The 15,283-nt window shown below is 36.1% G+C and overlaps 1 protein-coding gene across 1 annotated transcript; it reads right to left on the bottom strand.

Moving 5' to 3' along the window:
* Window positions 1–1,244: 1,244 nt before the first annotated feature.
* LOC131065090 (uncharacterized) lies at window positions 1,245–1,946 on the bottom strand. The gene has a single exon (XM_057999492.2). It carries the CDS (start codon window positions 1,944–1,946, stop codon window positions 1,245–1,247), a length of 702 nt encoding a protein of 233 aa, XP_057855475.2.
* Window positions 1,947–15,283: the final 13,337 nt, after the last annotated feature.

Here is a 15,283-nt window from a genome sequence, read left to right as displayed (position 1 = left end):
TCTTTTATGCCACAACCAACTCTCTTCAACTTGGTTCATGAGATAGATACTTGTATTACTATCAATTATGATTTCTAACAAACTATACAATTTACTTCTAGTTCTTATACCTTTGGCTATGGATTTTCCTAATTTCTTTCTAATTTCACATCTGTTAGAGTCAAAAGATACATGAAAGCCACTGTCAAAGATCTGACTCACACTTAAAAGATTATATTTGAGTCCTTCAACATAATACACATCATGAATAGGTGTTTTGTTGTCCAAAAGTAATGTGCCTTTACCTTTTATTTGTACTCCTGAATTATCACCTTTTGTTACAAATCCTCCATCAAAGTCTTCAAGTTTGGTAAATTTGCTTTTATCCCCTGTCATGTGGTTTGAACAACCATTGTCTATGATCCACAAGTCTTTCTTTTTCACATGTAGAACTACCTCTACAAACATTGACTTTTCAACAAGACTTTGTTTTGGTTTCCAAACAAGTTTGGTTTGGGCTTTTCATTTAGTAAGTGATGGTTTTGCTCCAAGCTTTTCTCTTTCAAATTTAATCTACAAAATTTAGCTATGTGAGCAATTTTCTTGCAACTAAAACATTGTATACGATTCATCATGATAAAAGGAGTCCTATAGACAAATTTTATCCTTCATCTCAACATATTGCAAGTATTTTCTCTATGACCATATTGATTACAATAGAAATAATAAACTGAGAAGGATTATCTAAATTTTGGATACTCACTCCTATTATAATTGGACCATACATAGTTTTTAGGAGTGTTATGACCAAAGAGAGTTACATTGATCTTTTTGTAAATTGGATGAATTTGAGCAGTGGCCTATTTCAAAACTAAGACATGTTTTATCTTTGTTTTGTTTCTACCCTTTCAAAAGATCCTCTAACCTGCTATTGTCATACTTCTCAAGCTTCTTTCTCAAAATAATAATTTATGCCTCAAAAGTTTGACAATATTTTTCTTTTGCTTCTAGTTATTTCTTAGTGACTTCTTCTATTCTCTTATTTTCTAGAAGTTGAGTTTCTAAGTTAACAACTTCTTTAATAGCATTAGTGAAGAGATCTTCAGATTTGGTTAATTCCCTTTTTAATCTATTTACTCTTTAAGAGCACAAAGAAGTTCACCTTCAAGATCAATTTCTACATCTTGTCAGTTCTCTTTATTAGAGTGAGTATTTTGATTGATTTCATTATTGACTGGACATATGGCTTCCATGAAAAGGACTTCCTAATTTTCATTAGCAGAGCTATTTGAACTATTTTTAGAATCTTTGATTATGAGACTCTTTTTTTTAAGTTTGTTCTTTCTTTTAAAATTGTACTTCTTCTTTTTACCTTGTCTTTTATAATCTTCATGTTCATTTTCAGATTTGTCATATGGACATTTTGTAGCAAAATGCCCCACTTTTCCATAGCTAAAACATTTAAAGGGAAGTTTTCCCTTGTATTTTCTTGAACCTGTTTTTATTTTTCTAGCTAGGTTAAGTTCCTTTTCATCCAAATCCCTAGATTTAGAATCTATTATACTATTCTTCTTTGAAGTTTTAAATGCAACTTCTTTTCTTATGGGCAACTCATCTTGTTTTCTCATTTCATATGCAGTCAAAGATCTATGAAGTTCATCTATAGTTAATATCTTTAATTCTTTAGCCTCTTCAATTGCAGAGACTTTAGAATCAAACCTAGAAGGTAAAGATCTTAAGACATTTTTCACAATTGTTTTGCCTTGAACTTTTTCACCAAGGCCTCTCATGGCATTGGTAGCCTCATCTACTCTAAATAGATATTCTGCAATTTTTTCATCGTCATTCATTTTGAGGCTTTCAAATTTGGCCCTAAGTGTTTGAAGTTTGGCTTGTTTTATTTTGTCATCACCCTGATAAATGCTAACAAGTTTATCCCACACTTCTTTAGCACTTTTATAGTGCATTTTATAGCTTTTGCATTGTTCTAATAGGATTTCTTCTCATCAGTTGTGGAAGGGACTTTTGAAGGCAATGTATAACCTTGAATGACCGAATCCCACACATCAAATCTGAATGAAGATAGATAAGTCTCCCTTCTGACACTCCAAAAGGAAAAATTATTACCATCAAACAAGGATGCTTTGGCTATAGAAAAGCCTTCTAAATTAGCCATGACAAATACTCCACCAAGAAACCCTTAATAGACTAGAGTTTGGCTCTAATACCACTTGTTGGAGTATAGAAAACATTGAGAGTGGGGGTTAATCAGTGTTTGAGGATAAATTTCAATTTTAAACTGAGTTTGAACATTCAACTGATACATGTAGTCATATATTGTTTTGAGACTTTTTAAACATAAACAAAGCAATTAACATTAGGCGTGTTTGGCCCACACAATAGAGAATTCACTGAACAACATCAACACTATTATTTTCCTGAGTGGAAAACCCTCTTGGGGTATAAAAACCACTCACAAATTGCCTCACTGGGTTGTGATGATTTTTTTTATTATAATAGCCTCACTGGCCTAGAATACCTCATTGGAAAAGATAATTCCAAATCTCACTGACATGCACAAAAAGGTCAATATGTCTCATGGATAAGACCTTCAACAATTTAACAATTTGAAAGAATGATTATAGAGGATTACTCTATTTCTCTAAAGAACATCTTAGTTCTATACAAACATATTCTACATCTCATAGACTTCACTGTCAGAAGCCTACCAGATATAAAACATATTGATACAGAGGTTGTTTTTCAACACTACACTATTCCAACTTTTTGCATATAAGGTTTGCAATAAAATAAGTGCAATTTGCACAAAAGAATGTTTTTCAAAATATAGATGAAACTATTAATCAAAATGACAGAAGGATAAAATTTCTTTGTAACTTTGACTTGTATCTATACACACAAGATACAATTTCTATTTTTTTATAAAGTTGTCTCCAAAAGATAAGCTTTAAAACAAAAGAACCCTCGTTTGGGATAGAATAAGAAACCACATTATCTTCTTCTTCTTTTTTAAAACCTTTATTCCACTAAAAAAACTTTATGAAAATGAAAACCCTTTTTATAAACTTTTCTGTCAATCAGTGCAAAGGAAGTTATTGCAATGAAACCATAACCAACAAACAAAACAGTAACTATCTTTTTACTCAACCCCAAAACTAGTTCTTTTAATTCTTATGCAATATAAAGGATTTCGAAGAAAAGCATAATTAAATCATATCTTATCAACATAACAAAAATCTTCATCTTCTCAAGTATTTGCAAATAATAATAAATGCTTTCCTTTTCAAACTAAGACAAGGTTACCAGTTTTGTGAAACACACCCAATGAACCTCTTCAACAAACCAACTCAAGTTCATGTCTAGCTCAAAGTCCATTGTCACAATTGTAAGTCTATTGGGAGTTCAAGAGTGCTATGGCAGATGAGCTCTAGTCTCTCTACAACTAGGGCTTCATAAAGAAACCAAAGTAATGCTATTGGTGCCCTAGCTCATAATAATGAGCCTTTTTCATTATGCAAAGCAATGAACCCGACTGCCAAATGAAACTAAAATGATGCAATGTTTGACCTATTTACCTTATGCCAAAAAAAATGATAATATCTTTTTTCACTCAATAAAAATGCTGACCAAGATTATAACCATGTGATCATAATGTTATTGTCTCCTAGGCAATGATCATTTAATCAAGAATGCCAACACCTTTTTGTTACATGTTACCATTTTGTTTGCACATACTTGTTATGAGTATTTCAAACTCATACACTAACTCAAGAGATGTAATTACTTATCATGGTAATGGTACCAAACATACGATGGTCATAGATTTAAACCTTGGTATTTGCCAAAATAGTGAACATGATTCTAACAGATACCAAAACATTTCATATCAAGTGCCACTGAACTTTTAACACTGAAACCAAACTGTCACATTAAATATCATAGCCACTACCAACGGTGGCCTTTGAGTAACCAAACACCAAATCCATTCTATGTGAAACATAACTTTGTAATGATACCTTATCACCTGATACAAGCAAGTCTTTTATTTCATTAAAACTTTAATAACTTATGAATTACGTTTACAATAAGACCTTAATAGACTAATAATAAAACTATTGATAGAATATTATACTCCTATCAAAGAAAAAATGCATAAGGAATTAAACTCTAATAGGAATAAATACTCAAAAGTGTATCAACTAATAAGAATACAAACCAACAATTGAAATCAATACCAAAATCAATGTGAAAGGAGGTCAACATTTTCATGCCAGGATGAAACATGTTGATGTGTAGTATCACTTTCTTTGTGACATGGTGGAAGATGGAAAGGTTAATTTGGAAAAGGTGGACACTCTAAAGAATATTCCAGATGTATTGATAAATCCTCTAAGAAAGACAAAGTTCAAATGGTTTGCTAACTCTATGGGCCTTAGAGCCCATGATTCTATTTAGTCTCAAATGTTTTGGAGATACCAGTAAGTTCTTTTTCAAGTGGGAGAATGTTGAGAATGAGTGTCTCAAACTTACTGGTTGAAATATTGATGAGATGTCATTTAATTTTTGCAGTGGGCAGTTCGGTGTGGAAAAATTTCATGTTCTCGACCCACTCCAAAGGTGGTAGAATACTTTTTTATCTTTTACACACATTGAGAGAAGTCATTTCGGTGTAACATTTGATTTCGGTATGTCACCCCCATCTATTAGTGGAGGTCATATTCCTTCACTTAGGTTACATAAGATGATGGGGAAGAAAGAAAATTAATTTTCTTTCCTCTGCACAAGAAGAAGATAAAGGTAAATGAGGTCATGGGATAGTGGGGAGAAAGGAGACTTGGTCTCTCCCATCACCCCACGAGAAGATTAGAACCAAGGAAAGAGTGAAGTGGGCTAGTGAGGAAAGGGAAGGTGCATGATTCCATGCCTCCCCACGAGAGATTTCAAAAGATCATGAATGAAGCGTGGGATAGCAGGAAAGCGAGGAGGTCCTTTTCCCATCACCCATTGAGTTGGTCCGAGCTGGAGTCTATGGAGCACAGTTAGAATTCAGTATAGATTACACACCATGTTTTTGACAACTGAAGATTTTGATGGTTGGAGTTGTGAGGGAACTGAATTAAACCATTTTTTTATAGAGACATATAAATGTCTAAGGAAATAGTTGCAGAGGTGAATCGGTTGGTGGTTGGAAAATTGATGGTATAGTTGGATGTCAAATTGTAGAATGATGTGTCTATAATCTGTGTGGATCTAATTCTATCTGGAATGTATATGTTTCCTAAATAGAGATAGATTTAGAGTGATTTATCTATATCTTGTATGTAATTTGTTTTGTTGTAATACAAGAGGACATTTCTTTGCGTGTGAGTTTTTCACCCGTAAGGGTTTTCCATTGTGAAAATCTGGAGTTCACTTTGTGTTTGCAAATTTTTCATGTAACTCTATTTTTTTTATTTATGTGCATCTTAATGATTGTAATTTGGAATTAAAAGTCATCCCTACTTTCCTCCTTGAATAATTTAACATTTAGGAAGGTGTTTTCTGCAGTCTACTTTCCTTACAAGGATAAAGGGTAGCAATAGTATGCTATGATGGGTCATAATAATCATGATTGTCACAATAATGATAGAAACCACTAATGAAGGTTCAAACGTTCATCATGATTGCAACATTTAAGATAAAATGAAAGGCAAAGAGAAAAAGGGCATCATTTAAAATGTCTCCTAATTGAGAGGACCTAGGTGTTGGGTTCTCTGGTTCTAAGCTAGAACTTGTTGGCATTATTGTCATTGATGTCAACAAGTGTTGTAGGGATGAATTGAGAATGTAGAGAAACAACAAGTGTTGCAGGTTGTAGAGTTATCATGCAAACATATCGAGATAGCAATACCGATTAAGTGTTATGTAGTGAAGTTGTCATATCAAGATAGCAATGCCGAAAATAAAGTTAGAGCAACTTTTTCGGGATAGAAAGACATAGGCAGAGTAGCGATTTTGTGCTATAATAATAGTGTTAACTACTCCAACATCATTGTGTCAGAATAGCTATGCCAAACATTGAAACTGAGGATGCCTATCGGGGTAGCTTTTGATAGCGGAAGGGTGAATTTCTACTAGGTCGATAGACCAAGCTATGCCAATAGAGAAAAAAGTAGAAAAGACCCATTGTTTAGTTCATCAGAATAACATACGCCGATGTGGAGGAGGTCTTTGGAGTTTGGTGTCAGATTAGTTATGCCGATGCATGTTCAAGTTGAGTCATCAAAACAAGTTTGTACATATGGTATAACCTCCAAGAGTTAATCCGATAATGTTAGCTGTTCTGATGGGTATGTATTTCGAGATAACCAATACCAAAGAATCTTGTCACCATGGAGTTTTCTTTGAGATACCTATGCCGATAAAGGTGAGTTGATATTATGACAAAAATAAGTTGTTCGATCATTTTAACAAGTTTTTCCTATGCCAATAGTGATAACTATTTCGATGATTGGTGGTTTGACTTATAGTCTTCTAATTTGGGGTAACCTATGTCGATAAGGTGTGTCAACTTGGAGATTGTGATTCGGGATAGCCTATGGTGATAAGGGAAATAAAAGGTGAGTTTCTAATCAAAGTAACCCATGCCTATTACAAGTGTGGTTGCCATTGCACCAAAAGATCGACTTGTTAATGCCTGATACAACCACTAGAATTATATAATCCACATGAGGCGGTTAAGCCATGTCACAAACTCGAGTGCTGCACTACACAACACAAGGAGACCGAGTGGCACACCTTGCAACAATCCCCCTAGTGCAAGAGAGGGGTTTGAACATGTGACAACCTCTGATACCACTTGTTACAAGTGTGGTTGTCGTTGCACCAAAAGATCGACTTGTTAATGCCTGATACAACCACTAGACTTATAGAATCCACAAGAGGTGGTTAAGCCATGTCACATACTCAAGCGTTGAATTGCACAAAACAAGGAGACTAAGGGCACACACCTTGCAACAATACCAATGAAAGGAACCAAAGGATTCACAAGGTCATTGGGGTAAGTTTTGAAGATGGAATAGAGACAAAATGTTAACCCGATAGTTAAAACTATTTTGATAGTAGGTGAGAAATTGACATCGGGAGTACTATGGTGATGAACATGGGGGTAGAAAAATCCAATTGACAGAATTGATTGGCATTAGTGTTCAATTCTAAACCCGATAAGTGTAATATGTCTTCATAACATGAAGGGTAGCGATTGTATGGAGATCAACCGACCTGTGCAGCCTGATTGTCCACATGGATTTCGACTGACCGTGACCATTTGACTTGGATGAAGAACGTGAAGACATGTGGCTCCATGGTAGATAGAACAAATAAGATTTACATATTTTGTGCATTGATGGAGGTAGTTGTCGATATTGTTTGGGTAGATCGATAAAGGATGACGAAGATATTAATGGCGAACCAGGTGGAGATTTTTGCAGGGCCTGAGGTGACCCAAAATGACAAAATCAAATCTATGAGGTAGATTTAGATTTCTAAAAATAGCAACCCAGTACAGAGAACATCCAGGAAATGAGAGAAGAGTCATTTAATGCAGATGATCAATTCAAGAGAGCAAATCCAATCTTCTACTAACCAGATCCTTAGACAGATAATGAATCATTTTTAAAATACAAATTTGGAGGGAAAAAAATTCTTTGGTGAAGAAATGATAGAGTAGAGCAATAAATGCGATTGGAAATGTTGGCATAATCAATGAAGATAATGATGGAGAGATTGTTGGCATATGGAGATGATGGTGAGATGAGAAGATGACAGGTAAAGTTATTGTTGGCATAGCATGTAAAGTTGATGGAGATTGTTGCCTAGATGATGATGATATAGTTGTAAGTTGTTTGATGATTTTATTTGTGTTGTCATTGATGGAAACCATGTTTGTTTAGTCATCTAAGTCATCTAGACCTATTGGTAGTGGAATTGGTTGACGGAAAGGTAAACAGGAACATGATGATGATCAAGACACTGGCACTAACGATTGGAGAGGAGTTAGATGTTGTGGTTTGGAACATATGTTTATGACATTGGCATGAGTCTATGATTGCAACCACATCAGAAAACTCAATGTATTGAGCGAGTTATGATTGACTGTTGTGAACTTAGTGAAGAAGAAGATTCAATGTATTGAGTGAGTTATGATTGACTGTTGTGAACTTAGTGAAGAAGAATGTATACCGGTAATAGATCTTTAACCGGTAATGATTTATGGTTTGGCAGTGGATCTTATAATGTTCATAACTTAGGGATGACATGTTAGAAACCATGTGTAATGATAAGATGGTGTTTGAGCGTGTACAAGGATTAAATTTCTTGGGAAACAATGAAGTGCTTAGCATAATGTGACAAGGGTTTGATTTCTTATCAAATCGATGTGCGATTATGTGCGGTGATCATTCAATGAAGGAAATTGTCTAGAAATTTATTGTAATGATCTGTAAATGTAAATTCAATGTATTTTAAATGTAGTTAGGGTTATGTAGCCAGTCTAACTGAAAAGTGTATTTAGGGCTAGTTGGAGAAGAGATTTTGTATCAGTGATTTGAGAGAAGGTGTTGCCGCACTAGACTGAAGTGTCTGCATGTGTGTAGAAGAGTTGAGTTGAAAAGGATCTGTACTAGCAAGAAAGGAAGTGTTGTGATTAGATCATTTGTCCTATTGTTCCCTAATAGTTACAGTAGTTTGAAATCCCTTAACCAGGTAGATCTTAATATGTTTTATATTGTAAATCCCTTCACCATGTTGCTCTCAAAACTGAGCAACCAAAGTTCACTTGCAAACTATCTATGAGAAAGCCAATCTCAATAAATGAAAAAGCTTCAAGGCTTGGACAACATTAACATATGATCCTAATGATCCTCCTACACTTCAAGTTCTGCAAGACCTAGGGGGGACACCCTTTGATGCACAAAGTACAACTAGTTACAAACATATGGCATCAATAAAATGAGACAAATCTCATAGGGCTCAACAACAAGGAGGTTACTAAAAATGGGCTAGATCTATATTGACATCTCAACAAGATTGGAGCATGAGATAGATAGAACATATAAAAATACAAACATAAAAGAAAATGGATACTTGATATTTTAAAATCCCTGAGAATCCCCAGAATCTACAAGACTAGTGCCTTATCCGAGGGCATGGAGTCATACATCAAACTAAAAATGAAAATGTCTATTGCAAATCCAATTTATTAAGAAAGATATCCTTGTATCAATGCTTGACATTAATACATTATAAACTCAAATGGAGGATCATACATATCCAAACATTATTCTGAATCCAAAATGATTGCTCATAGAATTTAAACTCTTCCTTGAAGAGTACCTAAGAACACCCATTACACTCCCACTGTGAGAGGACAAACCCAAACTCCCTTGAAGACTGGATTCATTGAAAATAAGAAAAGTCCTAGGGACAATCCAATAAACTGTATATATGCCTTACATATATGTGACCTGCAACAGAAAACATCTATATCAAGAAGATACTCTATTGCTTGAAAAGGAACATTGTACTAAAAATTTGGCAAAAAGCTTAGAATTGGAAACCAAGAGTGAGGAACCTTGCTCACAAAAATCTGGAACCCATACAAAATGAGAAGACTCTCGAATAAGAAGGTAGGGAGGACAAAATCAGATTTCATTCTTTGACAACGACAACCACCCTATCTTTCAGCATTAACTGATTCGCACAACTTGGCCTGCAAAACATCTAATCTTTCTAACTGAAAAATCCAATCTGAGATCCTGAGGCAACTACCCCATAAATACATGCCGTGGGTTACACTTGACTACAAAATTAGATTTCTCAAATTGAGAGCTTTCCAATGATATATAACACTTATATATCAAGCAAAAAATAATCCTTCAATCATCAATCCCTCTACAGGTCAGTCGTTTAATTTTCTACCTTTCCACCACAGTCAAAAATTATATTTAAATCTTTGAAATTCCCATGTAGACATCTACCATGCATCTTTGCTAAGTGGCACCATCTGGTTGATTTTGGGGCCCATATCCTGCCACCTCAGCACCACTTGGGTTCACCGCCAGAATGAAACTCTTTGTTTCTTCCTCGGCTTGCTTGTTCTTTATTTCCTCCTGACTGCTTTCCTTTTCCATCAGGCCCCACTGCTTAGTCACCAAGTCATGGCTATTAGCCATCAAGCAACTTTTCATTGCGACTTGGCGACAGCCGTTGATCATTCTTGGATCACTATTGATATGCCCTAACTTGTTTAGCTTTTACCTCGCCTAAGCAGCTCCCTCTATCACTTTCTCTTCTGGTGGGCTTGACACATGTCACATCCTGACTTGCCTTTGGATCCATCTACCTGCCACCTTGGACTTGCCACTGGACTTGGGCCCACCCTGACTCTTCTTATACTCTCACTACGTGGTACGTCCAGATTCGCCCCGAGCTCACCTGGACTACCACCTCAACTGCCACCTGGTCAGTCACTATGTTGTAGGTAAACCATCAGGCATCTTCACATGGTAGTATAGAGATGACCGTAGATCTTCCCTCAAGCTTCTCAATCCATAACGCTTGGGCCACTTTCCTTTTAGCGCACGTTCTTTGTCGCCAAGTTGCATGGGATACCTGGCGAGCACCTTTGCATCGTGACAAGGTGACAACTGTTAGATCATCTTGCCCGACTGTCAGATCCTCTTATCTTGCTCAAGCCTTAGCCTCTCTGAATGGCTCTCGCCTATGCCACGGTGTCACCACTTGGCATCTCTATATTTTCTCTCGGATCTACCTAGACTCCACTTGTCCAGTCAAGCCTACCACTTGGTAACCACTGGTTCGTCACCTAACCCACCTAGACCGCCAAGTCATCTCCACCAGGCCCACCACTTCCTTTGGTTTGTTCGGCATCATCTTTTCAGCTAAACTTCCTCTTTGGCTATACATTTTCTTGTCTCCTCGAAACCGCATTTTCATCGATGTCTTCACTTTTTGATGGAACCAATTAATGTTCATTCGATGCACCCTTGTCGATGGAACCGAGCATTCGGTGAACTACTTTCACATCTCATTGACACCTTAATTTCATCAAAACCCTTCATTTCAATAAAACTGATGCCTTTGATGAGTCCACTTTGAGATCTATCGAAACCAAGGTCTGCTCGACATTCATCTGCCATATGTTCTGCCATGTGGCACCTTTTGATTGGCTCTGGAGTTTACAACTGGGTGCCACCTGTCTTGAGGGTATTCATTTCAAGCTCTCCACTCTGACACCTTAGCATGACCTCCACTAACCACTGGAATGAACTGCCTTCCTTAACCACTTGCATTAACTATTGACCATGGTTCACTGCTAGTGGTTTGTCACCAAGTCATAGGTGATATCTGGCGAGCATGTTTATGTCGCGACAACCCTTGGATCCATCTTGATCACCATTGATATTTCTTGAACTGCTCGACCCTTAGTCCCTCTGAGCAGCTACATCCTATGCCATGGTGTCACCACATGCCCGCCACTTGTCTGCCACCTCATCAGTCGCCAAGTCATGACTTTTAATAGTCGAGCACCTTCATCTTGTGGTATAGCTACCGTCGTTCGATCTTCTGTAACCTGCTCGCTATTTAATTTCTCCTTTTGCTACAAATTTGGGCCGCTCTGAGATGCACGATCACGCGAAGGCCCACCACCTCCTTGATTGGCCATTTTCCAAAAGCCCATAAGATTTGACACTAAGGATATATGTGGCTATGCATTTAAATATTAAAACTCTCCTCCTGTGGCCAATGTGGGATAAAAGATTCTTCACCTTGGCGACTAAAATTGCTTCCTCAGACTATGCAGAGAAGATGGTTCTGGTATGGGCCTGGACTATACACCTGCCATTGCATTGTTTATAAAACTTAGATGCCTCCCCAAACACTTATGAATCTTTATTTGCCTGAACTACTTGCATTAACTGCCAGCCATGGTTCACCGCTAGTGGTTTGTCGCCAAGTCACAACTGTTAATAGTCAAGCACTTTCATCCTACGGTATAGCGATAGCCATGAGATCAACGGGAACCTGCTTGATCTTTAGGAAGCCCGAAAGAGACATAGGAAAAGACTTAAGACAGGCAAAATTAAAACTTATCAGAACCCACCTAGGCCTAGACTTAAAAGGGGCCCCATCTTGATGACACACAGACCCTTCCGCTTAAGTGGAAAAATGATGAGCAAAGACTTTTAATAAAAAACAAAGGGAGATTTTGAACCTTGAACCTTGAACCAATTCACAAATGGTTCAAAATAGACATAATGCATTCTCACTTGCTTAGTAAAAAATATTACAAAGCCATGACACAAGCAAGAGAAACGATTGAACCTTGAACCAAAAAGGTTCAAGGGTTCAAGTTCAATATGAATTACAATAATGCACTACAAAGGCTTAATTTTTTTTTAATGTTTTCATGAAAAGCAAAAACCCTAAACCCTCAAAACCACATACTCTTAGGCAAAGGTCAAATTTTGAATTTCGACAGACTCAACCAGCTAAAAGGCAAGATTTTCAACATATTTGAAATAGTGATAACAGATTCATCAAGTGCCATTAGAAAGTGCAGAGCAAAATTTTAAAATGGGCCACTCAAAATCTCAAAAATTTTATAGGTTCCAATAGTGGCTCTAACTGAGGATGGTTGATTGCAAGATCAACACAAGAATTCAGAATCTTTGGCAGAGTAGACTGCCCAAAAACATGACACATCTCTTCTTTTAAATTCTTCAATGAGCTTCACTCTCCAAAATAGGGGTTCATTATTTTGACCCAACAACAGGGATTTTTATTGAAAACCACACAACTGAAAGCAAAGCGACTGTACAATAGAACTTATTTACATATGGCCCCAAGCCATCAAAATTGGAATCGATGCTTACCTCTGTCAAACACATGATTCTCATTTCCATGAATCAAGGGTAAGTTGAAAGTTTCATTTACATTTGCCTGATCACAAACTCTGCAACTTCTCACCAGCTCATCACATAAAAGATAATCAACATGCTAGTAATCATTCAATCTTTGAAAAATAGATCCCACCTCTGGATGTTGATCATCAAATGACACATAACTATCATATTGTTTATAGTTATTTCCCAACTGAAGAGAAAAGTAACCTTGCTCCATCTGATCACTAGGAACATCAAGCACATGTGGAGTGCTAGTTTGCAAAAATGGCAAACACTCATCCATAATATAGGTTTGCAAACTAGACAGGAACATTTTCTCATAAAATGATTGCAACTTAACATGCTGATCACACTTTATATCAGCATTTTGCAAACATAGAAATACATCATCATCTGTTAATGGTTCATTTACCAATTGCAAATCAGGAAAGATTACCTCAGATTTGTCTTTCCTTTTGAAGGCAAGATCCACGTCAGATTCTGAGTTCATATCAGTATATGAATCCACATTATCACATCTATCAATCTTATATGCATTTTCATCTTGTCTACTATTCAAATCAACTATAGGGAAAGAAATATCATATGTATCATACCTCACACTGCCAAGAACATCATCAATATCAAAACATATACTGACTGGGTATGAGAGATTGGGGACATTTCTGGATGTATACCTCTTAAAATCAGCAGCTAAGAGTTCTAAGATTTGTTCAATACTTAGCGAACCTTCTCCTTCATTTTCATTTTTCTTGGCTTCATCTTTTGTGCTATGAACATTTTTCCAATCTGATGCAGGCATTAAATCTGCAGTGCTCATGTCTTCATGCACATTTGTTTTATCATTACAACAACTTGCATCTGCATCATGATCTTTATCAGGCTGATCATAAAGTGTTACAATATGTTGCAACATAGTTTCATAACCTTGGTTGCAAACACTTTGTGGATTGATATTGACAGCAAGGTGATCTACATTATTCAAATATGAAACCTCAACAGGCTCATCACTATTTGAATAATAACTTGTACTTTTACAATTTTCTTCTTGCTCTGAATACACATATGCACTGTCATGCTGAGAATAAGAGTCAACTTTAGCATGATAAGAGGTATATCCACTCACGGATTCATCTGCATCACTGTACTCAAAAATATGTGTATTTTCAGATCTAGTCATTTCTATCTCATCTATCCATTCTTTAATACTGGCAACACTTTCTTCCCTCAAAGTTGAAGACCAATTAATTGAGTCAGGCTCATCAAGCTCTAAATATAATTCAATCCAAACTGACTCATGGGGTCTAACATCAACTAGAAGCTCATTTAATGCAACAATAAATCTTTCATAAAAAACATATAATGATTCAACATTTCTCTTCCCTACTTTCCTTCTTAAAAACAAGATGCACTTATCTTGGATCTTTTGAAGATGTATTTCAATCTCCCTATCAATGTCTTTCAAATTTGACAAAGAAATTTCAGATCTCAGAACCACATCTAGATCCATCAAATTTGAAACATCTATTGAACCATTACTATGCTGATACATCTTTACTGTTTTACTCTCTTTTCAAAACATATGTAGTCATTAACTTCATAACTAGACATACTTCTCACCATATTTCTGACTGAAACTTTTCAAAACAAGAAGTATGTAAAGTGCAGATTTCTTTTCCTTTCAATGGTGACTATTTCACCTTATAAGGAACAAATAAATATCTCACGAATGGGAAATACTTGGGTATAGTTGCTGTTGTTGTTCACTTCACTTCTGACTGAAAATTTGAAGAAAACCTCCAAACCTCAGGTTCTTTCTTACAAAGTCACCACCTCCCTGAAGAGGAATAAAATTTCAACCACTGATCTTCACTCTGAAACAACTTCATATTTCTGGGTCTCACATAATAGAGTCACAATATTTTAAAAAAAAATTTCTCAGCAACAAAACCTTCCAGGATATATACCTTCAAATCTGAAAACAACTTTCAGACTTGTAAACTTCTTAGACTCTTCCCCAAATGACTTTGGCAAGACTCATGGATTTGACTTGACAAATTTTTTACATCATTCTCCCCAGTAGAGTCGCCATTTTTTTGTGGTGACTCAGATGGGGTAATCCCAACTATATATTAAACAAATCTTTCTTAACTAGAGATTCCCAACAGTTCATTCAGTCCCCAACAAAGTTGCCATTTTGTTGGTCTAAAAAAAAGACACCCAAGTTCACCTGCAAACTATCTATGAAATAGTCAATCTTAATAAATGAAATGCTTCAAGGCTTGGACAACATAACATAGGATCCTAATGATCCTCCC

This window comes from Cryptomeria japonica, chromosome 11, assembly GCF_030272615.1.
Source record: "Cryptomeria japonica chromosome 11, Sugi_1.0, whole genome shotgun sequence".
Taxonomy (NCBI): Eukaryota; Viridiplantae; Streptophyta; class Pinopsida; order Cupressales; family Cupressaceae; genus Cryptomeria; species Cryptomeria japonica.
The sequence above is the reverse complement of the archived record's forward strand: the minus strand, read 5'-3'. Positions and strand labels throughout refer to the sequence as shown.